General features: G+C 42.9%; 1 protein-coding gene across 8 annotated transcripts in view; it reads left to right on the plus strand.

The window, feature by feature from the left end:
* NKTR (natural killer cell triggering receptor) overlaps positions 1 to 23,524 on the plus strand; it is a 46,497-nt gene extending 22,973 nt beyond the window's left edge. For 4 of the 8 annotated variants that reach the window (XM_054171329.1, XM_054171334.1, XM_054171333.1 and 1 more), the window contains 11 exons: positions 5,506 to 5,535; positions 6,841 to 6,986; positions 8,197 to 8,419; positions 9,387 to 9,542; positions 11,129 to 11,216; positions 12,253 to 12,398; positions 13,252 to 16,188; positions 17,422 to 17,517; positions 18,695 to 18,754; positions 20,753 to 20,851; positions 23,116 to 23,523. In XM_054171329.1, coding sequence (XP_054027304.1) covers positions 5,506 to 5,535; positions 6,841 to 6,986; positions 8,197 to 8,419; positions 9,387 to 9,542; positions 11,129 to 11,216; positions 12,253 to 12,398; positions 13,252 to 16,188; positions 17,422 to 17,517; positions 18,695 to 18,754; positions 20,753 to 20,851; positions 23,116 to 23,194 — 4,060 coding nt within the window. In that variant the 3' untranslated portion in view covers positions 23,195 to 23,523. Of the gene's footprint in view, positions 1 to 2,848; positions 2,868 to 5,505; positions 5,536 to 6,840; positions 6,987 to 8,196; positions 8,420 to 9,386; positions 9,543 to 11,128; positions 11,217 to 12,252; positions 12,399 to 13,251; positions 16,189 to 17,421; positions 17,518 to 18,694; positions 18,755 to 20,752; positions 20,852 to 23,115 lie in introns of those variants that run through there. The other 4 variants (XM_054171336.1, XM_054171331.1, XM_054171330.1 and 1 more) reach the window with 4 other exon arrangements.
* Positions 23,525 to 27,910: the final 4,386 nt, after the last annotated feature.

Below are 27,910 nucleotides of genomic sequence, written 5' to 3' on the forward strand. Positions count from 1 at the left end.
TATAAGCAACAATAGAGAACTGGGCATGGAAAAGACCTTGTAAGTATTGTTAGGAAGCTCCAGTGAAGCTGGTGTCACATGAAGAAACTAATTAAAACACTGAAACAGACTGGCAAGATGGGAAAGTTAGAAGAGAGTCAGAAGTGTATGTATGTAGTGCCAGAAGTGCAGTATTTAATGCTTGTTGGTTCATTTTCCCCACTGATTTCTTACTTGAATAGGAGTAGCTGTTGGGTTGAAAGGAGAATGTTTAGTGGAGGAAGGATTCTGTGTTTCGTGCACAAGGACTTTAAACAGGCCCAGTCTGTTCCCATGTGTGTCTGTGAAACATTTCCTACTCTAAAGAAATACATCTTGTTGAAATCCAGCAGGAAGGGTACAGAAACTATCCCTTTATAATGTTTGCATTTGTGAAATACTGGAATGTTAAGGTTTTTGGTTTGGGTTGGGGTTTTTTTTGCCCAAAGGGATCTGTGGTAGCAATTTATTGCAGAGTTGTGAAGATAGTTAGAAGGCAGCAGGTTATAAATGGGCTGTTTGTATTTTCAGATAGCACCACTGTGATTTAATTCTTTCCTGTGAATAACTTCTTTTAGAAACCTCAGTTATTTAGCAAGTGTTTTAAACACTACCTGAGTGTATTAATCTTTTAGTTGTTCATGTTGAAATTCAGATCTGGAATGCTTTAGGGTAAGGTAGAGGTTGGCAGGAACCACTTCTTTTTTTCTATATACTGCCATATCTGTTCTGAAGTGCTGTGAAAAAGATGGTGATGGTTATTATGATGGTGGTTATTATTATCAGTATTATTGCTATTGAGGGAGTGCATCCAGAGCATTGCACAAGCACAGCTGTTCTCTTTAGGTCCCTGCTTTAGAGTTAGGAAGCGTAGTCAGCCTGGTTTTGGGTGTTCTAGCTCAGTGGCTGTTATTACTAGTTGGATGATTTCTCCCCAAGCAGTGTGGTGGAATTCTCAGTTCAGTTGATCTGGTGGTGGTCTCTAGTCTCATTAGAGCAGCTCCATCTTGCACATGGCTGTGCCCAGCCTGCTAGTAAGGAAAGCTGCAGTATGAAAGAAGTGCAACTGTGGTGAAAAACGAGTATATAAGGTAGTATAATGTTGAGACTCTTGAGCCTACAAATGCTTGCATGGGCTTTGCTCCTGTTTCCATACAAAGTCTGTCAAGCTGCACTTGGCTGGAAAAAGAGAAGTGTGGAAGGAAGCATAAAGAAAACAATAGGAAGCCAAAAGCAAAGTCACCAACCGCTCTGTTGTCAGTGGGAAGTTCTGTGCAATGGTTTATTTATTGCCTCATTATTTAGCCATGTAGTTTACTGAGGAATTCAGCCTTATAACAACTTAAATAGGAGTCCTAGGTTGTGTCTCTTATCAGTTCAAATGCTTGGAGTTCTTGCCTCTTGTGTTCAAAAGCTATTTAAAACCTGAGGCTGCTTTGCTCTTACTGCCAATTTGTTTGTTTATTTTCCCATATTGAGGGTGTTGTTGGTATCATGTGCCTCTCGATCTTTGCCTTCTTGCTCCAAACTGAACAGCTTTTTTCCTTTGTTGAACGTGTGGTGCCCTGCCTAGTTGCAAATTCTCTAAGCTAACCACTTTGAGCTGCGAAATGAAGGACAAAATAAATTGTGAGGACTTCTGGTTTGATTTTACAAATGATTAGAGAGTGTTACCAGCTTGTTCAAGTTAATTCATTCCTTCAGTCTTTTTGGTGTCCCAAAACAGGTATTCTTTTTATCAGCAGTTGGTTGGGGTTTTTCTTGTACTGTGAATGAAATGCCAATTATTAATAACACAAACAGCTGGCAGATTTCAAATAAAGAGGCTTGTGGTGTGTGGTCTTTGAGCCAAAGTGATGTACCTGCACCTAGCACGCAGGCAGGGCCCCTTGGCTTGACCCAAAGTTGCTGTAAAGGAGTGCAGCCTGCGTGAGAACGTTCACAAGATGCTTTTGTGTGCCACAAATAACAAACAGATCATTTCAATGCTCAAATATGCAGAGGCATAATTAAGAACTAATAGGTTATTGGCAGGGGCAGGGGGGAGGATGCCCAGTATGGGTGAGCTCAGCTGCTGATGCATTTTGGAAAACATTGCTGCTGTTCAGCGTCAGACCAGAGCAGAATTATGGTATTAGCTGGTGCATTTGCTTTGCCTTTTTTCTGTTGCATCTGCAAATGTGTTTTCTCTAATTCTGAACACAGGCAATGCACATAGTTTAAAGGAAACACACGTTTTCCTTAGGTTTAGAAAAGCTTCATCAGGGAAGGGAGGTGTCAGCTAATCATGAAGTGTACCAAGTTGTAAGCTTCCTGACTTAACCCATTTCATTTGTAAATCAAAACATGTGAGCACTGGGGTGCCAATCCATGAAGCATACTCCTCGGACTGGATTCAGCAGAGCATTTGAACACTAAGGGAGCTGCAAGCATGTGAATAAACCCCTTGCAACCAGTTAATCATCTGCTTAAGTTGTGTCTGTGTTCTAACACTTATGCTGGATTGAGATTTGGAGGGGCGGGACAATTCTCTCCTAACCATTTATCTTTGTAGTGTTGGGTGCAAGCAGGTTATGTCTGTAGGTTTCTTTTTGGTTTGGTTTGGTTTGGTTTGGTTTGGTTTTTAAGGAGAATTTAACTGTAGTTGTCAAAGCAATCTTGCCCTCGAAAGAAAATTTAGAGCCCTCTTTTAGGCATCCTTGTTCTGCGTACAACTTGGTTTAATAATGATTTTGAACTTTGTATTTGATAAAACATAGACTCAGTTTTGTCTGAAAATGTATTACAATTTATTTCTGCCATTTTTGTGTAAAATTTACAGAAACAGTGTTACATCGTGCGCTCCAAAGGTAATGTCTCATTCCTCTAAGGCTGTGTCCTTTCCTTTCCTTCTTTCTGTTTTTTATTACCTTTCTTGGTTTTGGTTTTGCCCTTTTTTTTCTTTTTCCTTTTTTTTTTGTTTGTTTTGTTTTTTCCTGATCATATTGTTATGTGTATTGAATACTGTGTTAGGACTGAAGATCTTGTGGGGGGTGGGTGGTAACGTGCCTTTATCAAAGATGCTTTTCTCTTCAGCGGTGTCTTTTAAGTGAAGAAAGCTATTTGTCCTTCTGGAAATAACCTGGATAAGAGCATATATTTTAAGGCAGATTTTAAATGGTTGACATTATGAAAGTTCTGTATCAAAATGTTTTGATAAAAATACTATTTCAGGGGAGGAACTCATCATGACTTCAGGTTCCTATAGTGCAAAGGCAGTAAGTAGGTTTCCTCCTGCTTTAAGATTTGAAGCCAAAGCAAATGCTCAGGGATTGTAAAAGGCAGAATACATCCAGAAAACTTGAAGTGTTCTTTCAAAGTGCAAGTTTGCAGAACAAACATCATGTTACAGCCCTGACACTGAGTTGATAAAGCTTTGAAGAGCACAGTGAGGAGCTGGGCTTCTGCTTCCTCTAGGAAGTGCCTGTTAAGTCACCCAACTCCTTGTGCATCTGAGTAGTTTTCTCTTGGGATAATCCTGTTCTTTCTGATGTAATTTCAGGAATGACTAAATGAAAACACTCCTATCCATTTGATCTATCAAACTGCCAATGTAATGGGGGAAAAAAAACCTCTACATGGGTTTTAATGAACCAACAATCCCTTTCTTTGCTTTTTGAGGACTAGTCTAAATAAAGCCTATGCTTGGGTGATCTGCTCAAGTGATCTTCAAGTGGTGGTGCTGCTGCATGGCAGGAGCACAGTACCACAGCGTTCATCTCAAGTGTCTTTGAACCTGTTGCTGTTTCTAGCTATTTCTAAGCACTGAGCCTTGTTTATTACTGGTTCCATTAAAGTAACACACATATGGGTTTTCACTGCTTTAAATCAGCTTTATAATTAAGCCTGCTTAAACTGGTTACCTAACAGCAGGTGGTTAATGCAGTTGACTTTTGGTTAAAGAATTTGAGAAGCTGTAAGAATTTTCTGTCTGTAGCAATACTCTGTGTTAGCAAGGGAAGAACAGAGAACCTTCCCCCCCACCACCACTGAGAAATTAAATGTTGTCTTTATACCATTTCTTTCCCTGTGTTAAACCAGAGAGGTTTTCTCATTATTTAGCATTACAGAAGTGGAAGGGCTGGTTGGCATTTGGAGCTTAAAAAAGAATCAGGAGTGTAAACACTCCTGGTTCACAGTTCCAGTTTTTGGCATGGGTTCCACCACTGCAGTGTTTTATGACTTAGTAGTTCCACACTTGTGTGAAGATATCTGCTTTGAAAATAGTATTTTATTAGAGCAGTGACAAAATGACTTCACTGTGCCACATCTGTGTGCTTGTAAATTTAGAAAAAGCATGGAGTTATTTCTTTTGAGAGAGGGGAGTTCATTGGAAGAAGGCTAGAAAGGCAAAATAATGCTGGGGAGGAGAGAGGAAGAATATTCAAATATTAAAATAGCTTCAAATGCAAATTTATTTTGGGTTTTTTCCTTCCCCAATATGTAAGATTAATGCAAGTCCTGATGTTCCTTACTGAATTTTCATAGCAAGGTTCCCTGTGGCTCACATACAGAAATAATTCCCTTTCCCTCTTGGAAAAGCATATAGAGAGATGCCAGGTTGCAGCAGTATCATCAGCAAGGTGAATCATAACATAGAATTATGGATGCACGGCCTTGAACATCCTGATTTGAAGTCAACTCAGAAATTGGGCATAATTCCAAATGCCTTTTAGGCTAGTCTACAAACTGTAATGCAGTTGCATTTCTCCTCCAGGTTAGAAACAGCTAAATGTGGGAAGCTGAAGCCCATGTTTATCACAGAAATAGAGCAGTGTCTAATGTCTGCTTGCATTGTGCTTTTGGGAAGCCTGTGAGCTCCCGAGCTGAAGTGCTGTAGTCTTGATGGTGAAAGAGAAAAGTATTGCTTCAAATTCTGAGTCACGAGGGCAATCAAGTAAAGAGAGAGTAAGAAGTGTGAGGGGGTGGAAGCAGAGAATTTATCACATATAAGAACTTTTTGGTAAAAAAACCCAATAATCTTATGACCTTGTAATGCAAGAACATAACCATTTCAGAAACATTCCCATGCCATTAGTTACTCTGCTGCCAAATTGTATCTCCTCTGTGATTAAAAATGCTAGTGAGTTATATTTGACTCTGTATTTAAAGGCACTTACTTGAAAAAAAAATAATCATTTATTGCATGCATAAAGTGGTACTTGGTGTGGTTTTCCAATATTCACAGTTAGGTAAGCATCAAACAGATTTCATGTCAAGGTATAATAAAGCCTGTGTATATAAGCTGTCAATTTCAATTCCATGTATGTAACTGGATTTTCTCACTTTTTTTTTTTGTCTTACCTTCATCTCTTTTTGTTTTCTTTTTTTCTGTGCCATTCTCCTCTTTTATTTTATTTTTTTTTAATCTGAATCTCTGATTTTCTTTCTTCTTTTTTTTGTTTTGTTTTGTTTTACCATCTTACCATCCTGCTGTTTGTCAAACAGAACAACAAAACCTGCTCCTCACCTCGACGGGTAAGAATCCTTTCTAATTTCTGCAGTGCTGGCTAAAATTTGAAGGCTGTGACCCTTTAAGGGCAAAGAGGCTGGGGAGGGGTCTCGAGCACAAGCCCTGTGAGGAGAGGCTGAGGGAGCTGGGGTTGTTTAGCCTGGAGAAGAGGAGGCTCAGGGGAGACCTTCTTGCTCTCTACAGCTACCTGAAGGAAGGTTGGAGCCAGGTGGGGGTTGGTCACTTCTCCCAGGCAACCAGTGCCAGAACAAGAGGACATAGTCTCAAGCTGTGCCAGGGGAAGTTTAGGCTTGAGGCGAAGAGAAAGTTCTTCCCACAAAGAGTAATTTGCTATTGGAATGTGCTGCCCAGGGAGGTGGTGGAGTCACCGTCCCTGGAGGTGTTCAAAAAAGGCTTGGATTTGGCACTTGAAGCCATGGTTTAGTTGTCAGGAGGTGTGAGGTATTAGGTAATAGGTTGGACTTGATGATCTCTGAGGTCTTTTCCTACCTGGTTGATTCTGTGATTCTACTCATGTTCTGTTGAAAGTAGACATCAAGGGGGAAAAGCCCAGTCTTCATTCTGTGAGAGATTATACAACAGAACACGATGGAAAACTGAAGTTTCAGCCCTATAAAAATTGCAAGTTGCCACTTGCTTCCTAAAGCTGCTTGAATACTTGGAAGTTCTTAAATCCTGACATCATTTTTTTGTGTTAAAGTTGGTTGCTGCCCTCAGTCCATAAATCAGTCAGCTGAAATGACAAGTTTGGATAATGTTCTCTCTCGTGGCATGTTTTTATCCCCAGAATATATTAGTTCTTGGATGTATAAATGATGGGGCAAACGGAAGGAGGAAAGAGAAACGTGTGATGTGGTAGAACCAGGCTGGGGATTAATTAGAGCTGCCCTTGCAGCCCCACTGGGAATTTGCATTCTGGGTTTGTAGAGACCTGTAAATAAATGCCTCTTCTCTGGGGAAAACTGCATTTCTTCGCCATCTTTATATATGGGCTCTTGAGCTCTCTGCTGCACAAAACTTTAAAAATAGAAAGATGGATGAGTAGTGATGATCTGTTCACCCTGCCCATGTAGAAGAGAGCGGAGTGACATCAAGTATTTCTCTCAAATTGAACTGGAGGGGACCTGTGCTTTGCTTTGCATGAAATCCTGGCATGGCTGTGAAAGCAAAAGTAATAAGAATCTGATGTTTAAGTCAAATACGTTTCTCAAGAGCTGAGCGTTTCTATTCCAGACTGACTTTTTAGATCTGCAGTTCACTGGAAAATAACTGCAGCACGTTTGTGCTCTCCAAATGTTTTATTTCTGCAGTGTTCATGTTGTCTTTGGACTGGTTATTTCTGGATTTGAAGTCATAGAGCAAATAGAAAACCTGAAAACTGATACAGCAAGTAGGCCCTATGCAGATGTGCGAGTTATTGACTGTGGGGTGCTTGTTACCAAGTCAGCCAAAGATGGTAAGCACACTACACCTGAAGTTCACTGCATGTTGATATTCTTTTCAGAGAGTATAAAAGTAATGCCAGTGTCTAAAAGTCATTGTGGTAAAACCTCTAGAATCTTAATTCTTACAAACCTTTAAAACTTGAATCGTGGTGTTGAGGAAGGCACAGCAAGGGAAAAGGCTTTTCTGACCTGAACCTTTGTGTCTTGCCTGCTTCCTGTTCTCCTTCATTAATCCTTGAGGTTAATGTGGCTTATAAAAAAATAATTAGAACTTATTTTGCTGACTCTGAAAGGTGGAGACACTAACATACTTTGCTTCAAGTTGAATTTTGTGTGCTTTCCAAAGGTTTCTTTTCAGGTGATGTAATGTTAATGCATGCAGTATATGCAATCATTTTCCTTTCCATGGCACTTCTTGGGGAAGGAATTATCTTAAATGTATTTAAACAGTTGCTGTAAAGTAATGGAGTGCTTTAAATTTGTGCCTTTTACTTCACTTTTGACTTTCCTTAAGGATAATGTGGCTATTTATGTCCTTCAGAGGAAGTCAAGAGAACAGATGATGTAAAAGCTTGAGGAAGCAGAAAAGAGAGAATGACAAAGTTTCAGAAACAAGAAATGAACAATGTAGACTGTGTCTAACTCTGTTCAAGTTTTTGTTGCCCCTGCATTGCCTTCTACAGAAACGACCTTTTTTAACTGTTCAATGTATTCATTCATTAGGAAGACGTTCTTCCCCATGAGGGTGGTGAGTCACTGGCACAGGTTGCCCAGGGAGGTAGTGGAAGCCTCATCCCTGGAGGTGTTTGCAGCCAGGCTGGATGTGGCTCTGGGCAACCTGATCTAGTGTGAGGAGTCCCTTGCCTGTGGCAGGGGGGTTGAAACTAGATGATCCTTGAGGTCCCTTCCAACCCTGACAATTCTATGATTCAAAAATTACTGTGCTTTGCAGTTGTGTGTCTTGCATGGTAGAAGTTGTGCATGGAAGTTCTTGCAGTTTACTTTCAGAAATACTTTGCAGCTGTCTGGGAAACATTTGTGTAATTTTATTGGTGGGGATTTAGACAGGACCAAATGATGTAACTTCTTATTGTGCTTCAATGGAACTCATTGTGAAGGAAAGTTCACAGAGTTCCTCTGAAGCCCTGTGTGTGTGCTGTATGTACACACTGCACACATGTGCAGCTGTACACACTGCAAATTGACAATGTCTGTCTTAAGCTTTGGAGAAGAAGAGGAAAGTATGCTCTGAGTCAGAAGCTTCAGACTCCTCCTCCAGTGCATCAAGCTCTTCAGAAACCTCATCTGAAAGCGAGGATGAAAATGAAAGAAGCAGAAGGAGGAAACGTAAGAGAAGAGCTAAGGCCAAACAGTCGAAAAAACGAAGGAAGGAAGAGAGGAAGAAAGAGGACCCAAGGAGCAAGCGAACCTCAAGCCAAAGACGGTGACTAACCTCTTAAACCTAAAAATCTCAGAGAAATCTGAGACACTCTGCTTTGTTTCCATGAAATACTCCAGCAAGGAATATGAAAATGCTTTTATTCCTTGTGAATTTTGATTCTTGGTTCATAAACAAACAAAACCAAGTGAAATAAAGCCCTAAAGCTGAGCTTGCTGAGTAACATTTCCCTGGAGGATTTTAAGCTGTTGGTAGCGAGGAGGTGAAGCAACTTTGAAGTGAGTCTCAACATGTTGATGTGTTTGGAACTCAGAATAACTGTTAGACATTAGGCAAATAATAGATCTTTGTCTAATTGATTATATTTCATGACAAATGGCAAATTAAAGCAAAATTATTTGCTGCAAAACGAGGACTGAACCTTCTTGCCAGTAGTAGTGCACAATCAGCCCTGTGAGGAGAGGCTGAGGGAGCTGGGGTTGCTTAGCCCGGAGAAGAGGAGGCTCAGGGGAGACCTCATTGCTGTCTGCAACTGCCTGAAGGGAGGTTGTAGCCAGGTGGGGGTTGGTCTCTTCTCCCAGGCAACCACCAACAGAACAAGAGGACACAGTCTCAAGCTGCACCAGGGGAGGTTTAGGCTGGATGTTAGGAAGAAGTCATTCACAGAAAGAGTAATTGGCCCTTGGAATGTGCTGCCCGGGGAGGTGGTGGAGTCACCATCACTGCAGGTGTTTAGGAAGAGCCTGGATGGGGTGCTTGGTGCCATGGTTTAGCTGATTAGATGGTGTTGGATGTTAGGTTGGACTCAATGATCTCAAAGGTCTTTTCCAACCTGGTTATTCCTATTCTGTTCTATTCCTCCCCTTAACCTAAACTGAGTTGCTTAATGAAGCCAAATTTGGCTGTTAAACTATCATTCTGATGCATCACCTGGGCTTGTTTTGGTGCTTTGAGAAGTGGAGCTTATCAGTTGACACTTAATTTGGGGTTCTCCACTTTTTGTCCCCCACAGCAGCCTTTCTGACAAGAGTGATACAGCAGAAAAAGCAGCTGATGTTAGTGCAAAGAGGGACAAGCCTGTGGTACGTCCTGAAGAAATTCCCCCAGTGCCTGAAAACAGATTTTTGCTCAGAAGAGATGTGCCTGTTGTCAATGTGGAACCTGAACCGTAAGCAACATTGGTGTTCTTGTTATGTTCACTTGGTCTGTAGCTACTACTGAAAGCAAATGATGGCTCTGCTGTCAGTATTTCTAAATGAGGTAATTTAATTGTCCTTTTTACACTTTTTCAGTATTCCTTGCAACTTGTGTCAGAGTTTTTCAATGAGATCTGATGAGTTAGTTTCATTGACCCTTAGGGATCATACATGTTATGACCTTCAGCTCATAGAGTAGAATCATAGAATCAACCAGGTTGGAAAAGACCTCAGAGATCATCAAGTTCAAGCTACTACCTGATACCTAACACCAGTTACAGAAGATCCAAAGAAACGGTGAATAACTTCGTAAGAAATCCTGCAATGTAAATCATAGCAAGTCACAAAATGGTTTGAATTGGAAGGGACCTTTAAAGGTCAGCTAATCCAACCCCCCTGCAATCAGCAGAGCATCTTCAACTAGAGCAGATTGCTCAGAGATCCAAATAACCTGACCTGGAGTAGTTCCAGGGATAGGGCTTTTACCACCTCTCTGGGCAACCGGGGCCAGTGCCTCACCACCCTCAGTGTAAGAAATGTTTTCCTTCTCTCTTCTAGCTTTAAACTATCACCCCTTGTCCTCTCACAACAGGACCTGCTAAAATGTCTGTCCCCATCTTTCTTAGACCCCTGTTAAGTACTGGAAATCAACAAGGTCTCCCCGAAGCCTTCTGTTTTCCAGGCAGAGCAACCCTAACTTTCTCAGCCTTTGTTCATAGGAGAACTTGGCACTGGGAGAAGTGCCATCTTACACAGAAGATGAAACTTTGATTCAAAATTGACCAGAATCATGATACTTGAAAATAAGAGAAAATAATCTCCTTTTGATACCAAGGAAGGCAGCCCAGGGAGGTGGTGGAGTCACCATCACTGGAGGTGTTTAGGAAGAGCCTGGATGAGGCACTTGGTGCCATGATTTAGTTGATTAGATGGTGTTGGGTGGTAGGTTGGACTGGATGATCTCAGAGGTCTTTTCCAACCTGGTTTATTCTGTTCTATTCTCTACAATCTGTTTGGGATGGGGATTTTTTTTTTTAGTTAATATTCTAGTCTCCTTTAAGCCTTTTCTTGAAAGATTAATGATGTTTGCCAAGCTTTGGTAACTGCTTCTGTCAAGAACAGTACACAAACTGTAAAAAGGAGTGCTGCATTGCCTCTTGTTTCAGAAAGAAGCAGGGCTTTAGAACCTAAGGACTCTTAGTTGTTGAGGTCCTGAAACTCTTTAGAAAAGCCAGATGCCACTTTAACAGAGTGCAAGTTCATAGCTGGGGTTGGTTTCTGCATAAGCTGCACATTTGGTTGAAAACAAATGTGTGTTGCTTTGCATTTTGTTGTAGAACTGTTTGTCTTGCTTTGTAACTTGGAGAATTCACTGAATTCTTAGTTCTGCCATCTCAAAAATGAGATTATATTTTGCATGATGAAGTTAAAATCAGTGTAAGTTGATTATTTTCTTTTTTTGCTTGTTTGGGTTGGGGTTTTTTTTGGTTTGTTTGGGTTGGGTTTTGGTTGGTTGGCTTTTTCCCCATGTGTGCTCTTACTTTATTCATTTCTGTAGGAAGCTTCTTGATGCTGCACCAGTTCTCAGTGAGCAGAAACCCTCAGTCTCTAAATCTGGACGAAAAATTAAAGGAAGAGGCACAATAGTATGTGGCCACTTACTTATTCTTTCTTTTCATCTGTAAAAGCTTGCTTTTTTTTTTTCCAAGTAGTTGTTGCTTCAGCTCAAAGGATAGGGAAGTTCTAGGTCTTATGGTAGGTTATCTTTATTTTATTCATGTTAACAGGGTGTATTAGAGTCTTCTATCTGTAACTCTTAAGTTTTTATTCTGAGGGGCAATATATATTTTATTCTCACATACTGCTTGCTTTTATAAGTGGCTCAACATAATTGAGTAAAACCCAGATGTTTTTCTTCATTATGGAGTTGAGGAGCATCTAATTTCCTCACAGAATTTACCTAAGTGTGTATCCAACTGGGTAATGGGAAATAATGAGTTAGCACCATTAGAGTTTTTTTTCTCTCTTGCACAAGTAGCTCTTACTGCCTACTTAAATGCTGTGCCTTAGCAGAAATTTTTTAAGCATTGAAGCTTCACTACACTTTTGTGGAAGTTTGGTTTTATTGTTTGGGGCTTTTATTTGCTCGAAACCTGTTCTATACTGTTCTAAACATGTTCTCTCATTTCTGAAGAGCTGAACAGCAGTAACTTTTGAAACAGGGCTTGTCCTTACTCAGACAAGCAGTTAGGTGTCAGCTAAGTCAAGTGATAGATCTGTGCTTTAGTAGCCAGAAAAAAAGTTAGTTATCTGCAGTGATTGTGGTGTTATTCCAAAAGGTGTTACTTAAAGGGAATCCATGACCTCTTCCTTGATTATTCCTTTTATCTTCTGAAAGAGAATGGACGAGCTGCTGGCCCCTCTCAAACTTTGTGCAGAGCTCTTAGAGTGGGAGAAGTTAATTAGCCATAGAGTTCAGTTTCTGATGCAGAATAAATGCACTCCAAAAGTGGTAGGAAATCTACAGCTTGCACTTTCTTCATGGACTTTGCGTGGATAACGTTGTCCAGCTGGCATTACGAAGATGCATGCAAAATCTGTGCAGGAGACACTGTGCATTGTCTACATTATCCATTCTCTTAAAGAAAATGATATTATCAACTCCTGTCTTTGCTGTCTCAGCGCTATCACACCCCACCTCGATCACGGTCCTGTTCCGAATCCGATGACGATGAGAGCAGTGAGACCCCTCCTCACTGGAAAGAGGAGATGCAGAGACTACGAACATACAGACCTCCAAGTGGGGAGAAGTGGAGCAAAGGAGATAAGTAAGATCTTACTACACTTTTATAAGGTCTTGGTTTTTTACACAGCCTTTGATAGATTGTGTAGCTGTAGCCTATCAGAATCATTTAGGTTGGAAAAGACCTTTGAGGTTGAGTCCAACTGTTAACACAGCCCTGCCGGGGCCACCACTAAACTGTGTCCCACAGCACCAAATCTACTCGGCTCTGAAATATTTGATTTGAAAAGTGTAAACATTCTTGGGGTTAACACAATCCATTTAAAACCTGGAAATTAGAAGTGAAAAAACTTTCTGAAATGTGACATCAGGTGGACACATGCAGAAAGGCATCAGAAGACTTATTTCTGATGGTGGCATCTTGGATACTTAAGTAATTTATTTGTCTGTCCAGTTTTCTGTTGTTTGTCACGTTTCCTTTATCCTCAAACTTAGTGATACGGTTTGTTTGGATACCAGGTAAGACAAGCAAATCCACCAATCCTATGTTGGTTTAGTTAAAGGTTCTTTCAGCAAACTGTAATGAAAGTCAGCTGTCTAGAATCATTGTTGACCTCATACTAAATAAGAGATTCTAGCAAGAGGAAAATTGAAGAATATTAATCACTGCTAAACAATTGCAAATGTTTCTGGCAGCTCCTTTTACATATAGCCAAAAGAGTACTAAATAAGGTGGTGGTTTAAAATTTGTGTTTGAGTGTGATTTAAGGATCCTGTAGTTGTGGAGGTCAAAGTCCTGTGGACTGTGACAGTTAAAACATTAAATCTCTTCCCACTGGTTCTGCAACATGCCAAATTTGCTGATGTTGGCCATTTCATTTCTCCCAGAGAATTTGCTCTTGCTAGTGATGTCATTACGGATCTTGTTTGTTTTCTAGGTTGAGTGACCCATGTACAAGCAGGTGGGATGAAAGAAGTGCGTCCCGGAGATCAAGGTCTTGGTCACATAATGGTTATTCTGATCTAAGTACTGTAAGATATTCTAGCCATCATAAAAAGCATAGAAAAGAGAAAAAGAAGGTGAAACACAAAAAGAAATCTAAAAAGCAGAAGCACTTCAAGAAGCACAAACAAACAAAAAAGAAGAAAACCTCAGCCTCATCAGATGTGGAATCCTCTCATTCCTTCCACCGGAGGACAAAGTCATCTTGTGATCGTGAGAGGAAGTCTCGTTCTTCTTCATCATCTTCTAGACATTCATCCAAAAGAGACTGGTCTAAATCTGATAAAGATGACCGGAGCTCATCAACTGTATCAAGCAGAGGGACTCGGTCATACTACAGGTCCAGATCCAGATCTAGGTCTAAATCAAGATCTTATTCCCGAAGAAGTTCTAGGTCAAGATCAGCCTCTAAATCATCACATTCTCGAAACAGGTCAAGGTCAAGTTCTAACTCCAGGCATCAAAAGACAGTTTCCAATTCCCCACGAAATATTTCGACACGATTGACTGAAAATAAGTTGAACAAGGCTGTTGAGCCTGTGAGAGCAGTTATCCTCCCCAGTGATAAAGTGGTTGTAGCACCGGTTGTCCCAGAAAACCTCCCTGTTATACCCTTAAGCGACAGTCCACCGCCTTCAAGGTGGAAACCTGGGCAGAAACCATGGAAACCGTCCTATGAGCGAATTCAGGAGATGAAAGCTAAAACAACCCACTTAATACCCACACAAGCTAGTTACAGTTTAGTAGTGGTTAAAGAGGCTAACACTTCTTCCTCCTATCGTAAGCGACAGAGGAGTTCAGATAGCGACCGAAGCAGTTACTCCAAGTATCGTAGCTCAGATAGTTGCCCAAGATCAAGAAGCAGATCGTCTCGAAGTAGGTCATACTCCAGATCTTACTCGAGGTCTAGAAGTCCATCTAGCTCTAGGACAAAATCTCATTCTTCTGGCAGATCACCATCACCGAGTAAATACCACAGTGACAGGTCAGGGTATAGCGAGTCAACATCTTGCTGTTCCCTTAGTGATGATGATAGGCGCAGAAAGAAACGAAAATCCCCCCCGAGTGACCAGAAAGCTCGGCCTCTGAAACTGAAGCAAGAGACAAGCTCTGAAAGTACGCTCCCTTATAAGTGTATGAAAGACTACGATGAGTCCTCCCAAGGCCTGAAGGAGAGTGACAGCTTATCATCTTCAAACTTCTCTACTGACAGTGAGCGTTCCGCCAAAGCGAAAGTGCTCCAAGAGAAAGAAGGCCGCTTGCAATTAGAGGGAGATGCTCAGAAGCAGGATAAAAATAGCTTAAGTTCGGAGCGAAGGGAGGAGAAGTCCAGGCACGAGCGGGATTCTGAGCAGGCCAAAAAGAAAGCAGCCAAGGAGAAGCCTTCTGAGCAGCCTAGGAGTGGTGCAAACACAAAACGAAAATCCTACTCAGGCAGTAAATGGGACTCTGAATCAAATTCTGAAAGAGGAGAGGCAAGGTGTAACAGGGTGGATTCCAGGCCTCCCTCTAGTAAAGAAGAAGGAGAGGCCTCGTCAGGATCTGATACAGAGCGTAGTGTGGAGAAAAGGATCAAAAAACAATCCAATTCGTCAGAAGGCTTTCTGGACTCTGACTGTGCATTGAAGGCAAGCAAACACTTGTCGTCATCTGAACCTGAGAGCTCTTGCTCTAGCTCAACAAACATCAGAGGGAAGTCAAAAAAACACAAACATGGGTCAAAGAAAACGCTTAAAAAAGCACATTCCAAAAAAGCAAAGGAAAAATCGAAAGGGAAAAAGGAGAGGAAACACAAAGTTCAGAAAAGAAAGGAGATGTTCCATTGGCAGCCCCCCCTGGAGTTTGGTGAAGAAGATGATGATGATGATATCGATGAAAAGCCGGTTACCAAGGATGATAAAAAGGAAAAGCAGCTTAGCAGGGACATAAAGGATAAAACACAAGCTCATGAAAAGGATGAAACAGTCAAAGATAAAATGGGAAACGGTGAGAAGTCTTCTCTGGATGCAAACCTTTTAGGGAAGAGCAGTACGTGTGATGCCTCGCCAGATCTCGGTATCCTTAGCAAAGACAGCGCTGAGACAAACTCTTCAGCCAGCATTTTAAACTCAGGGATAAATGTGACCACTGGCAAGGGTGAGGTGAAACAAGCAGAAGAGAGTAACGAGAACGGCTTGGAAGATGTCATTCAAACAGATGACAACATGGAGATTTGTACTCCAGATCGTAACTCACCAGGCAAAGCTGATGTGGACATTCTGTCTCCTGTCATTCTCACCGCTAAACCTCAGGATTTAAGTGCTGGTGTAAGCAAAGAGCTACAGATTGAGCCCCCTGAACAAGAGACTGTCAAACTAGGAGCCAATAGTATAGACATTGTCGGCATTACAGAAGAAAAAGAAACAGGAAGGCAAGAAAATAACCCTGTCTCTGTGTCTAGTGCTAAAGACTGTAGTGTGAAAAGTGAAATTACTGAGAATGCACAAAGCAATGTGGTAGATAATAAATGGAAGCCTTTGCAGGGTGTTGGTAACTTACAGCCAGCAGCAATCAGTCCTGCTGCAGAAGTTAAGAACGTAACCTCAGCACCAGAGCCTAAGCCAGCAGGTTTAAGAATTGAAATAAAAGCTAAAAACAAAGTGAGGCCTGGGTCTCTGTTCGATGAAGTCAGAAAAACAGCCCGGCTAAACAGGAGGCCGAGGAACCAAGAAAGCTCCAGCGAGGAGGAGTCTCCAAGTCGTGGTGACAAGAGCCCCTCCCGGAGCCTCAGTAGGTCACGAAGTAAATCCGAGTCTAAGTCCAGGCACAGAACGAGGTCCATATCTTACAGTCACTCCAGAAGCCGATCCCGAAGCTCTACATACTCGTATAGGTAAGGAATTTGTGCCCTTCCCACAGGCCCCCCGTGGTACCTTGGAAGTTCTGATGGGTTTAGGGTGTGGTTTTCCTTTTCAACAGCACTATGATTCTACTCATGTTCTGTGCTCTTTAATATCTTTATTGATGAGGGGATGGAGACCATCATCAGTGAGTTTGCAGATGACACCAAGCTCCGGGCAGGAGTTGAGCTGTTAGAGGGTAGGAGAGCTCTGCAGAGGACCTTGACAGGCTGGACAGATGGGCAGAGTCCAAGGACATGGCATTGAACACATCTAAGTGCCAGGTTCTACACATTGGCCACAACAACCCCATGCAGTGCTACAGGCTGGGGTCAGAGTGGCTGGAGAGCAGCCAGGCAGAGAGGGACCTGGGGGAACAGGTTGATTGTAGGCTGAACATGAGCCAGCAGTGTGCCCAACGGCATCCTGGCCTGGATGAGGAATAGTGTGGCCAGCAAGAGCCCTGTGCTTAGCACTGGTTAGGCCACACCTTGAGTCCTGTTTCCAGTTCTGGGCCCCTCAGTTTAGGAAAGATGTTGAGTTGCTGGAAGGTGTCCAGAGAAGGGCAACAAAGTTGGGGAGGGGTTTGGAGCACAGCCCTGTGAGGAGAGGCTGAAGGGAGCTGGGGTTGCTTAGCCTGGAGAAGAGGAGGCTCAGGGGAGACCTTCTTGCTCTCTACAACTACCTGAAGGGAGGTTGTAGCCAGGTGGGGGGTTGGTCTCTTCTCCCAGGCAGCCAGCAGCAGAACAAGAGGACACAGTCTCAAGCTGTGCCAGGGGAGGTTTAGGCTGGATGTTAGGAAGAAGTTCTTCCCAGCAAGAGAGATTGCCCATTGTAATGTGCTGCCCAGGGAGGTGGTGGAGTCACCATCACTGAAGGTGTTTAGGAAGAGACTGGATGGGGTGCTTGGTGCCATGGTTGAGTTGATTAGATGGTGTTGGGTGATAGGTTGGCCTTGATGATCTCAAAGGTCTTTTCCAACCTGGTTAATTCTATTCTAACCCAATGAAAGTAGACAGCAAAGGGGAGAAGGCCCAGTCTTCATTCTGTGAGAGATTATACAGCAGAACAAGATGGAAAACACTGTGTTGTTCAGCTGGCATGGAAGAAAGTTTTAACTTCAAAGATAGCTTCCTAATGCTTTTGCTTCCTGTTTGCTCCTGCTCTTTTCCTCAGTTCTGTTCTGGTTTTTTTCTGTGCTTTTCAAAATTGTTCATTGATTGTAGGTCAAGAAGCTACACAAGAAGCCGCAGCAGAGGGTGGTACAGTAGAGATCGGTCAAGAAGTCGAAGTAGCTCTTACCACAGTTACAAGAGTCGAAGGTAAGGCTCTCTAACTGGCAGTAATTTGGGGTATGTTACAAACCCAGTAAATAAGGCACAGCAGTCCAGTTCCTGGGGCTCTGAGAGAGCTGGAAATGTGCTCTGCTGTTCATGCTGCAGTCTGACGTGTCTGCTTGAAATGTGCAAGGGAGAAGAGGCAGACTTTAGAATTTCCCATTCACAGAATCACAGAATGGTGTGGGGGTTGGAAAGGACTTCTGCAGCTCTCAGCCAGCTCCCCTGCTAAATCAGGGTCACCCACAGCAACTTGCCCAGGATCACAATGTCCATGTGAGTTTGGAAGCTGTCCAGAGAAGGAGACTCCACAACCTCTTTGGGCAGCCTGCTCCATGGCTTCAGCACCCTTGCAGTGAAGTTTTATTCTCATGTTCAGATCAAACCTCCTGGGTTCCAGTTTGTGCCTGTTGCCATTTCTCCTTTTACTGGGAGCCACTGAAAAAAAGTCTGGCCCCATCTTCTTGCCCCCCACCCTTTAGCTCTTGCTGAGCATTGAGTAGATCCCCTGCTGCTCTTTCACAGGCTGAACAGGCCCAGGTCTCTCTTTATTTGCTCCTTTGTCACCTCGGCATCTTTGTGGCCTTTGCAGGACTCTCTCCAGTAGATCCCCCTCTCTTGAAATGGAGAGCCCAGAACTGGACACAACACTTCAGATACAGCCTCACTAGGGCAGAGTAGAGAGGGAGGAGAACCTCCCTCAACCTGCTGGCTGTGCCCTTCTTAATGCATCCCAGGAGGCTGTTGGCCTTCTTGGCCACAAGGGCACATTGCTGGCTCATGCACAGCTTGCTGTCTGCCAGCACTCCCAGGTCCTTTTCCACAGAACTGTTTCCCTGCAGGTCAGCTCCTCCCCTGTCCTGGTGCAGGGGGTTATTTCTCCTTAGGTGCAGGACTTGTTACTGCTCTTGACTGTTGCCAAGAAAAAAGAGTTGTTTAGTGTTTTGTAGTATAGAAGAGGAATTTGGAGCAAAATGCTTTCATCTCTTGATACCTGCTCTAGGTGAACCTGTTCTGACAGAGGGGTTGGACTAGGTGATCTCCAGAGGTCCCTCCCTCCTGTCATTCCGTGACTGTGATCTCCTCTTGCCTCCCCTCTCCCCCTGATCCCTTCACACTTGTTTCTGATGAACTTAAAGTGCCTCTTGCCTTTTTTTGTCAGTCGAACCTACAGCAGAAGCAGATCCAGAAGTAGTTCTTGTGGTCATCACAGCCGATCCAGGTAGGAGTGACAACTTAATACACACTCTGCAATAAATATGCTTACTATCAAAACAGCTCAGTGTAAGAATAACCTTTTATCTACAGTACTGAACAACATATAATTTCATGGCAGCAACTTGATTTAAAGCAAAAGCAACATAAGGCACTTCAAAAAGCTGAGAGTCACCAAATCTGTCTGACATGACAGTTCAAAGTGCTGATGTGAGATAAATAACAGTGAACAGTTTCACTCCGTTGTTAAATTAACACAGAGTTACCAATGGAGTCACTTCACTGCTTGTTTTATCTACAGGTTTCACTCCATTGTTACATTAACACAGAGTTATCAATGGAATCACTTCACTGCTTGTTTTGTCTACAGGTTTCACTCCATTGTTACATTAACACAGAGTTACCAATGGAGTCACTTCACTGCTTGTTTTGTCTACAGGTTTCACTCCATTGTTACATTAACACAGAGTTATCAATGGAGTCACTTCACTGCTTGTTTTGTCTACAGGTTTCACTCCATTGTTACATTAACACAGAGTTATCAATGGAGTCACTTCACTGCTTGTTTTGTCTACAGGTTTCACTCCATTGTTACATTAACACAGAGTTATCAATGGAGTCACTTCACTGCTTGTTTTGTCTACAGGTTTCACTCCATTGTTACATTAACACAGAGTTATCAATGGAATCACTTCACTGCTTGTTTTGTCTACAGGTTTCACTCCATTGTTACATTAACACAGAGTTACCAATGGAGTCACTTCACTGCTTGTTTTGTCTACAGGTTTCACTCCATTGTTACATTAACACAGAGTTATCAATGGAGTCACTTCACTGCTTGTTTTGTCTACAGGTTTCACTCCATTGTTACATTAACACAGAGTTATCAATGGAGTCACTTCACTGCTTGTTTTGTCTACAGGTTTCACTCCATTGTTACATTAACACAGAGTTATCAATGGAGTCACTTCACTGCTTGTTTTATCTACAGGTTTCACTCCATTGTTACATTAACACAGAGTTACCAATGGAGTCACTTCACTGCTTGTTTTGTCTACAGGTTTCACTCCATTGTTAAATTAGCAGAGTTATCAATGGAATCATTTCATTGCTTGTTTTCTCCACGGAGATTGTTGATGCAGTAATAGGTTGGGGTTTTTTAATGCTTACCAACTCTTTTCCAGATGAATAAATCTGAGGGATTTACTCTTGTTTTGAAGTTAGTTGTTCTTGTATTTAAACTGCTATAAACCAGCATGATTCTTCTTGCCACTTTTGAAGAAAGTAATTCATAGAATGGTGTGGGTTGGAAGGGACTTTAAAGATCATCAACCAGCTCCAATCCCTCTGCCATGGGCAGGGACACCTTCCACTAGACCAGGTTGCTCAAGGCCCCATCCATCCTGGCTTTAAGCACTTCCAGGCATGAGGCATCCACAACTTTTCGGGGCAACCTGTTCCAGTGTCTCACCACCCTAATAGTAAAAAACTTCTCCTTAACATCCAATCTAAATCTACCCTGCACTAGAGTTCAAAACCATTGCCTCTTGTCTTGTCACCACAGCCCCTTGTAAAAAGTCCCTCTCCAGCTTTCCTGTAGGTCCTTTTCAGGTACTGGAAGGCTGCTGTAAGGTCTCCCTGGAGCCTTCTCTTCTCCCAACTCCCTCAGCCTGTCTATGTAGGAGAGGTGTTTCAGCCCTCTGATCATTTTTGTGGGCCTCCTCTGAACCCTCTCCAACAGGTCTAATGTCTTTTGTGTTGGGGATTTCAGAGCTGGATGCAGCACTCCAGGTGGGGCCCTCACAAGAGCAGAGTGGCAGAATCATCTCACTTGCCCTGCCGGCCAAGCATCTTTTGCTGCAGCCCAGGATGTGGTTGGCTTTTTGAGCTGCCAGCACACATACAGCCTCTCAGCTCTGTATTTAGAAGTCTTTAAAACATACATTTTGAATCAGTGACATTTTAGACAAGAAAGTGCAAACTTACAGTTCTTCTCCCTTTCTAGTAGGTCTTACACATATGACAGTTACTACAGCAGAAGCCGAAGTAGAAGTAAAAGGAGTGACAGCTACCGAAGATCCAGAAGCTATGACAGGAGGTGCAGGTATGTTTTGGGCCAGTCTGACTTTGATACTGTATTTATGCAAATTAATTTGCTAAATACATCCTTAGAATGCTCATGAAGGCTAAATTTTCTTGTCCCAAGCATAAAAGAAATCCCTTGTTACCTGAAGTAATAAATCAAACCAAAATTAGAGTGGGGGTGTGAGTGAGGAAATTGGAATTTCTGATGCCATGAATATGAGGATGGGGGAGAAACTGAGATAAGAAAGAGAGAAGGCTCCAGTTCATTATATGTGTGCATTCAAAAATAAGCATGTTTGGCATTTTGTGATAGTTTTTAACATTTCTTTAAAGCTGAAGTGATCCAGCTCTCAAGATTTAAATCAAGTGCCCCTTCAGTGGATTAAGAGCTGCCTGGTATGCAAAGAATTCCATGGGGTGGTCACTTCTTGTGGGTTAGCCTGCAAAAGTAGATTGAAAAGGGGGAAATCTGGAAGAGGAATTGCAGAGCTACCCAGAAGTGATTTTTAACTTCTCAGAAAATACTTTTGAAAGCACAGCTTGCCTGCAAATTCAGCATGCTTCTGATGAATCGAAGGTAAATTGTACTCTGCTCAGCCCAGGGATGTTTCCTAGGTGTGAGTGCATTACACAAAGGTCAGAAGTGGAACAGGATGTAGAAATAATGTGAATATCAGCACTGGTTTGTTCTGTACCTTTTTAATATTCTTACATTCATAAAATGGTTTGGGTTGAAAGCTACCTCTAAGATCATCCATTCCCAGCCCTACCTGGCACTGACAGGGACACCTTCCACTAGATCAGGTCGCTCAAGGCTTCATCCAACCTGGCCTTGAACACCTCCAGGGACAGGGCATCCACAACCTCCCTTGGCATCATGTTCCATTGTCTCACCATCCCTACCTTGAAGAATTTCTTCCAAATAGCCACTCTAAACTCTACCCTAATATGTCCCATATGAGTTGATGGAAAATCAGGCAGGCAACTGTTGTCATGCTCATTTTTCACAAGTTGCTGTCAAGCCTTAGTGGACTTTTCCTCTCACTTCCAGTTCTGACAGTAAGACAGCTTTTCATCTTGTATGTGGGGGGAAATGAATGAGATTAACAAAGTGGATGGGAATAAACATTGGTTTGGGATGGTGGAGAGCTTCAGAGAAACAATGTTGGATGAGGGTATGCTGATCCTGCATTTGGAAAGCTTTCCTTGCAAGGACACGGCTAGAAACTCCCTAATGCAAGTTTATTCTGTCTGATTTACATTTGTCCTATGGCTTGTCTGACACCATCTGGACTCTGTCTTGATGTTTGGCCAGGTGCTGGGCTTGGAAATCTTCTGCATTAGCCAAAACATTTTTATCTACAACTTCCACCCTGCAGACACTCACACACTTCTCGTGTTGTGGGGCCTAGTTCTTAAGCCTCTTCTTCAAACAAAAAACTGGAATACATGAAGGAAGGGTTTGTGAAGTTCTTAGCTGAGCAGCACTTGCACTGTCAATTTCTGTTTGTTAGAATATGCTTCTCAGCTAGCTCTTCACATTTGCAGTAGCAGTTCTGGGTGATTTCTGAGCTGTGCAGAGAAAGCAAGGAATGTTCTTTGGGGGAGAGGGGGAGAACTGAACTTTCTCTCACCACCACAAGCTAACAAACACAGTTTGAGTTGAGCTACTCAGGGTTTTCCTCATCTCAAGTTCATAGTATCATAGTACCAGTCAGGGTTGGAAGGGACCACAAGGATCATCTAGTTCCACCCCCCTGCCATGGGCAGGGACACCCCACACTAGATCAGGCTGGCCAGAGCCTCATCCAGCCTGGGCTTAAACACCTCCAGGGATGAGGCCTCAACCCCCTCCCTGGACAACCCATTCCAGGGCTTCACCACTCTCATGGGGAAGAACTTCCTCCTCACATCCAGCCTGAATCTCTCCACCTCCAGCTTCATTCCCCCTAACTACCTGATATCCTGAGAAGTCCCTCCCCAGCCTTCTTGTAGACCCCCTTCAGATACTGGAAGGCCACAATGAGGTCACCTGGGATCCCTCTCTTCTTCAGTCACAGTTAGTGACTGTTTTAATTTGGAGTCTCCCTTAGTGGCCGCTTCAGCTGTGCGAAATACCAACCTGCAAAAGGCTCCTGGAACCTTTTCTTCTTGAGTGTCTTCTCTCTCTCTTGTCACTTCTTGGCTGTCTTGACAATATCTTTGATTTTGTTTTCCCATGGTGCAGTTTTGACTTGGGAGCTCAAAATACAATTTTGAGGCATTTTAATCTTATCTTTGCAGATCTTCAGGCTCTGACAGCGAAAGCGATCGCAGCTACTCCAACAACCGAAGCCCCAGTGAAAGCAGCAGATACAGCTGAAAGCATTTCTTTGATGTTGGAAACTCTATTTAGGACTTCCTTTTCTTCCCCCCTCCCCCCCCCCCCAATGTTAATGTTAACCAAAAACTGTTTTGACAGTGTCACAAGTGAAGTTGGAGGGTGTTTACTGAGCTGAAGCTACCATTTAACAGCAAACTCGCTCGACTCTGTGCTGGGAGAGAGAAGCACTGAGCTCAACTCAACTGAGCTCAACTCAACTGAGCTCAACTCAACTGATTTCTTTTCTAGTTCTTTTTTTTAATGTCAAATGCTACTTTTACAAAATAAAAGAAAAGGAAAAAAAAGAAGAAGAAGAAGAAAAAGAAAAAAACAACCACAAACCAAAACAACAAATGCAACCAAAACCAGTTTGCTTTCTTTGAATTGGATGTTCCAAGCCATGGAAGACACTTGGGTGAATTTGCTGCCCTCATTCGTCTGGGTGCAGCAATCTGTACTGTCTTCAGGTGTGTTTCTGAACACCTGAGGGCTTTCTGCCTCTCACTACTCAGTACATACTAGCAACTCTTCAACTGTGAATGAACCTTGCAAAGGCTGCCATTTCTAGTTTATTAAAATGCCTTCTTTCTGTTTGGTTTTGTTTTGGGGTTTCAGTGCTGGCAGATGGGTTCCATGCTGTCTCATTTGCTGATGTTACTACTTTTTTGCATTGCATACAGTACGTGCACAGCAGCTAGGTGATGGAAACAAGGACTGCCGCTCTGTCTTAATTCTCACTGTACTGTGAGACTCCAGGATTCTGCTGAAAAGGGGGAAGCTCTGCCTAATGGGAACTCTCAAACTGACAAGTAGTGAGTGAAAAAGGAAAACACGTGTGGCAGATGGGTTTTGATCTTCAACTTGCCTGAACTTTGTTCCAGGGTGAATTCTGTGATAAACAGCAACGTTAAGAGTCTAAAACAACAACAGCAAGCGTTTCATGCACTTCCAGAACTCCACTTCAATTCGTGTTCCAGCACGTGGCAAACTTCAGCACCTTTTAAAGCTGGAAGCTTGAGTGTGCTCAGAACACTTCCTGAGAGACTTGGGTGGTGATGAGGTTTTGAGAAAACAAACCTTAATGGCTCCTTGAGAAGAATGCCTGTAGATGTCTCCCATTTGCCACAAGGAACGTGTTGGTACTGCAGCTACTGCAGCCCTGATAACTGTTGAAGTGACAGGACTACAAAACCAGTAGTATGCCTGATAAAAAAGCAAGGACAATGTAACTTTAATGCCAAAAATTACTCCATGAGACAGGTTTGCAAAAAAAAAAACACAAACCCAAACACCAAAACCCACCACCACCACCTGGATCTGAACTGAAGAGCAGTAAGAAATGTTTTGCAATACTCTGACTGAGTTGATTTCAAACAGTTTGTAAACTTTTTCAGTGTTTAGAAAGTTGTGTACTGAGAAACAGCTTTGGTTGTTTTTTTTCTAATGGTATACTGTAACCTGGGAAGTGGGGTCTGTAGTGGGAGAACAGACTAATGTAGCTTTATTAGAGCTAATTCCTCTTGTACTATAATAGCTTTCCTTATTACTGACTTTTCAATAATATCTGGAGATGGTTTTGTTTCTTCTCAAATGTTTTCAGATACTGAAAATGGTTTACTGGGGGGGTTGTTTTGGTTTTTTTTTTTACTTCTCATCAGGACCCACCAGCTTTGACAATTAAAAGCAGTAATTCCTTGCTTAGACATCAGTTTGTAGTATCTCTTTAATTGACTTCAGCTATCCCAACTTTAGCTTTCGGTACACTTACTGAAACACCAAATGTTCCAAGTGAAGTTTGAAGGAATGACACCTCCCAGTTCTGCCCAGGATTGGCTGAGCAAGATGTTTGCCTGCAGGCTCCTCTCAGCTGCGTTTGTTGTGAAGGTTTGTCACAACTTGAGGGCTTTAGACCCTTCCTACTCATGTAGTACAAGGAGAAAATGTGTGCACCAATGTCTTCTAAAATGTTATGCTTTTAAAGTACATTTATTACCTGCTCAGTCCACATTTGCAGCCACCTTCATAGCAGCAGCCATTTCAGAGTCCTGAACAAAAGTTTCCTTGCTGACCCAAGGTTATGTTTGGTGCAATTTCATAGCTTTAAGTGTAACTTCTTCCCCCCACCACCCCCCTTTTACTCAGTAAACAGAATTAGTGGTGGAATAAAATACCCAAATACAAGCATTGCCATTCAATACTTCCAAGGAAGAAGTTGCTCCAGGATCAGACTTTGTTGTATTTCAGACCTGAGTTGAGTTTTTATTATTCAGGCTGGAAAGGGGTCACAGAAAAAATAAAAAAGGTCAATCAATGAATTGTTAATTGCCCAGAGTCCCCAAATGCCATTGGCTTATACCTTGCCTTGAAGCTTTACAAAGGGATTGCATCTGGCAGATACCTGGGGAAGGGCTGTGAGGAGAGGGGAGAGTATTTTTACCTAGTGAGTTCTATTGAGTCGTGTTTCAGATAGAACTTGTACCCCTGGGCTGCTTTTCTATTGCTGGTCTATGTTTTTGCAACTTTGTTATTCAAAAGTAGTTGCTGTTTGTAAAATAAACTTTTTGTACATATCTGCAGATGCTGCTTTCTCTCCATCTGGAAAAATCCATTGCTGCTGGAGGGGAAACAGACAGGCAAAGTAAAAATACACTTTCATTTCTGTCTCTGCTTTTGTCCTTTGAAAGCCTGCACAAGTTGCCTTTCCTTCTGACCTACATAGAGACTGATTCCTCAGCAAGACTCTGGGCTGGGTTTACATAATACTCATTGGAGGAACAAATATTTTGAAAGTTCCAAGTGATCTGAGGTCTCAGCATTTCCTCAAGATACATAAAAGGTTCCTATCCTTTGTGGAGAGAAAGAGACACTTCCCCAATCCACATGGAAATCTCTGAAGGTGCTGAGTGGAATCACTCTGCCAAATATTCTTGCCCAAATCCACATTCCCCAGGCATTTCTGTGGCATATTGGAGATATGTGGCATTAGTGCAGGTCAGCAGATGTAAGGGCTCAGAGGACTAATCCATTAGTCTTTCAGACCTTCTGTTCTAGGAAAAACTGGATTTCACTGGAAAATGCCAGCTTTGTCTTAATGGAAAGGCTAATTGCCTTGCTCTGAGGTGAAAAGGACAAGTGGAAGTGTTTCCTTCTTTGGTGACTCGAATCAGCAGCAGTGGGGCCAGCAGGGCAGTGATCATCTGCCTGTGTTGGGCACTGGTGAAGCAGTGCCTCAAATACTGGATTCAGTTTGGGGCCCCTCACTACAGTAAGGACATTGAGGTGCTGGAGTGTGTCCAGAGAAAGGCAACCAAGCTGGTGAAGGGTCTGGAGAACAGGTCTGGTGAGGAGCAGCTGAAGGAAATGGGGGGCTTTGAGCCTGGAGCAAAGGAAGCTGAGACCTTGCTCTGTCCAACTCCCTAGAAGGTTGGAGACAGATGGGGGGCCATCTCTTCTGCCAGGTAACAAGTGCTAGCATAAGGGGAAAGGTCCTTAAATTGAACCAGGGGAGATCTAGGTTGGACATTAGGAAAATCTTCCACAAAAGAGTAGTCAAGCCCTGGACCAGGCTGCCTAGGGCAGTGATAGAGTCCCCATCACTGGAGAGGTTTCAAGGCTATAGGGATGTGGTGCTTTGGGACATGATTTAGCAATGAACTTGGCAGTGTTGGGTGCATGACTGGGCTTGAAGATCTTAAAAGTTCTTTTTCAGCCTAAATGATTCTGTGATTCAGCCTGTAGCATGGTTAACATGGCATTTAGTCAACCTCCTCTGGCTGGCCCTGCTTTAGCTGGGGCTTGGACTAGATGGTCTCCAGAGGTCCCTTCCAGCTCCCACCAGTTTGTGATACTGCTGTTTCACCAACTGCAGAGCACTGCCTTTGAGGAGGGGGCATAAGAAAGCCTAGGCAGGAGAAGCAGGAACTCCAGGTGATCTAAGCTGTGTAGTGATGAAAGGTGTCAAAAATGGGAATGTAAGGTAGGGGAAGGGTGAGTGGCTCCATCAAAGACAGGAGACAAAACCCATAGTCTGAGAAGCCTTGGACACCTCTGTTACGCCAGTGTAAAACTCTTCCTCACTAGTTAACAACTTTTTCAATACATAACATTGCTTTTTGTGCTTACAAGGCCCCATTTTGTGCTGAAGTTAAAGCTGAGGACAGTGGAGCTGCTCTGATAGAGGTCAAGCCATCGCCTTGACCTGGCTCCAGCAGCACGCTGGAGCTCATGGAGGAGGCTGCAGGCAGGCACTGGGCTGGAGCACACAGTGCTAAAAATAGAGCAGCTGCCACCCGGTTGTGGATTACTCATTAGTGATATTTTCCTATTAAAACAGGACTGAAATCATGCAGTGTGGGAGAATTATTAGTCAAGTGCAAGTGGTTGCATCAATAAAAAAACTGAAGAGAGATCTGTAAATAAGGTGAGGGCTGGATCTTCTGGCTGCTTTGGTGATTTGTTATCCACGAGGCAGTGCACAGAGTATCATCACGGAATTGTTTCAGCTGGAAAAGCTCTCTGAGATCATTGAGTCCCACCCTCACCCCAACACTGCTGTGGCCATTAAACCATCTCCCAAAGTGCCATACCCACACGTTTCTTGAACACCTGCAGGGATGGTGACTCCACCACCTCCCTGGGCAGCCTGTTCCATGGCCTGACCAGTCTTGCAGCTAAGAAATGTTTCCTAATCCCCAACTTAAATCCCTCCTGGCACAA

Source organism: Dryobates pubescens, chromosome 21 (genome assembly GCF_014839835.1).
Source record: "Dryobates pubescens isolate bDryPub1 chromosome 21, bDryPub1.pri, whole genome shotgun sequence".
NCBI classification, from domain to species: domain Eukaryota; kingdom Metazoa; phylum Chordata; class Aves; order Piciformes; family Picidae; genus Dryobates; species Dryobates pubescens.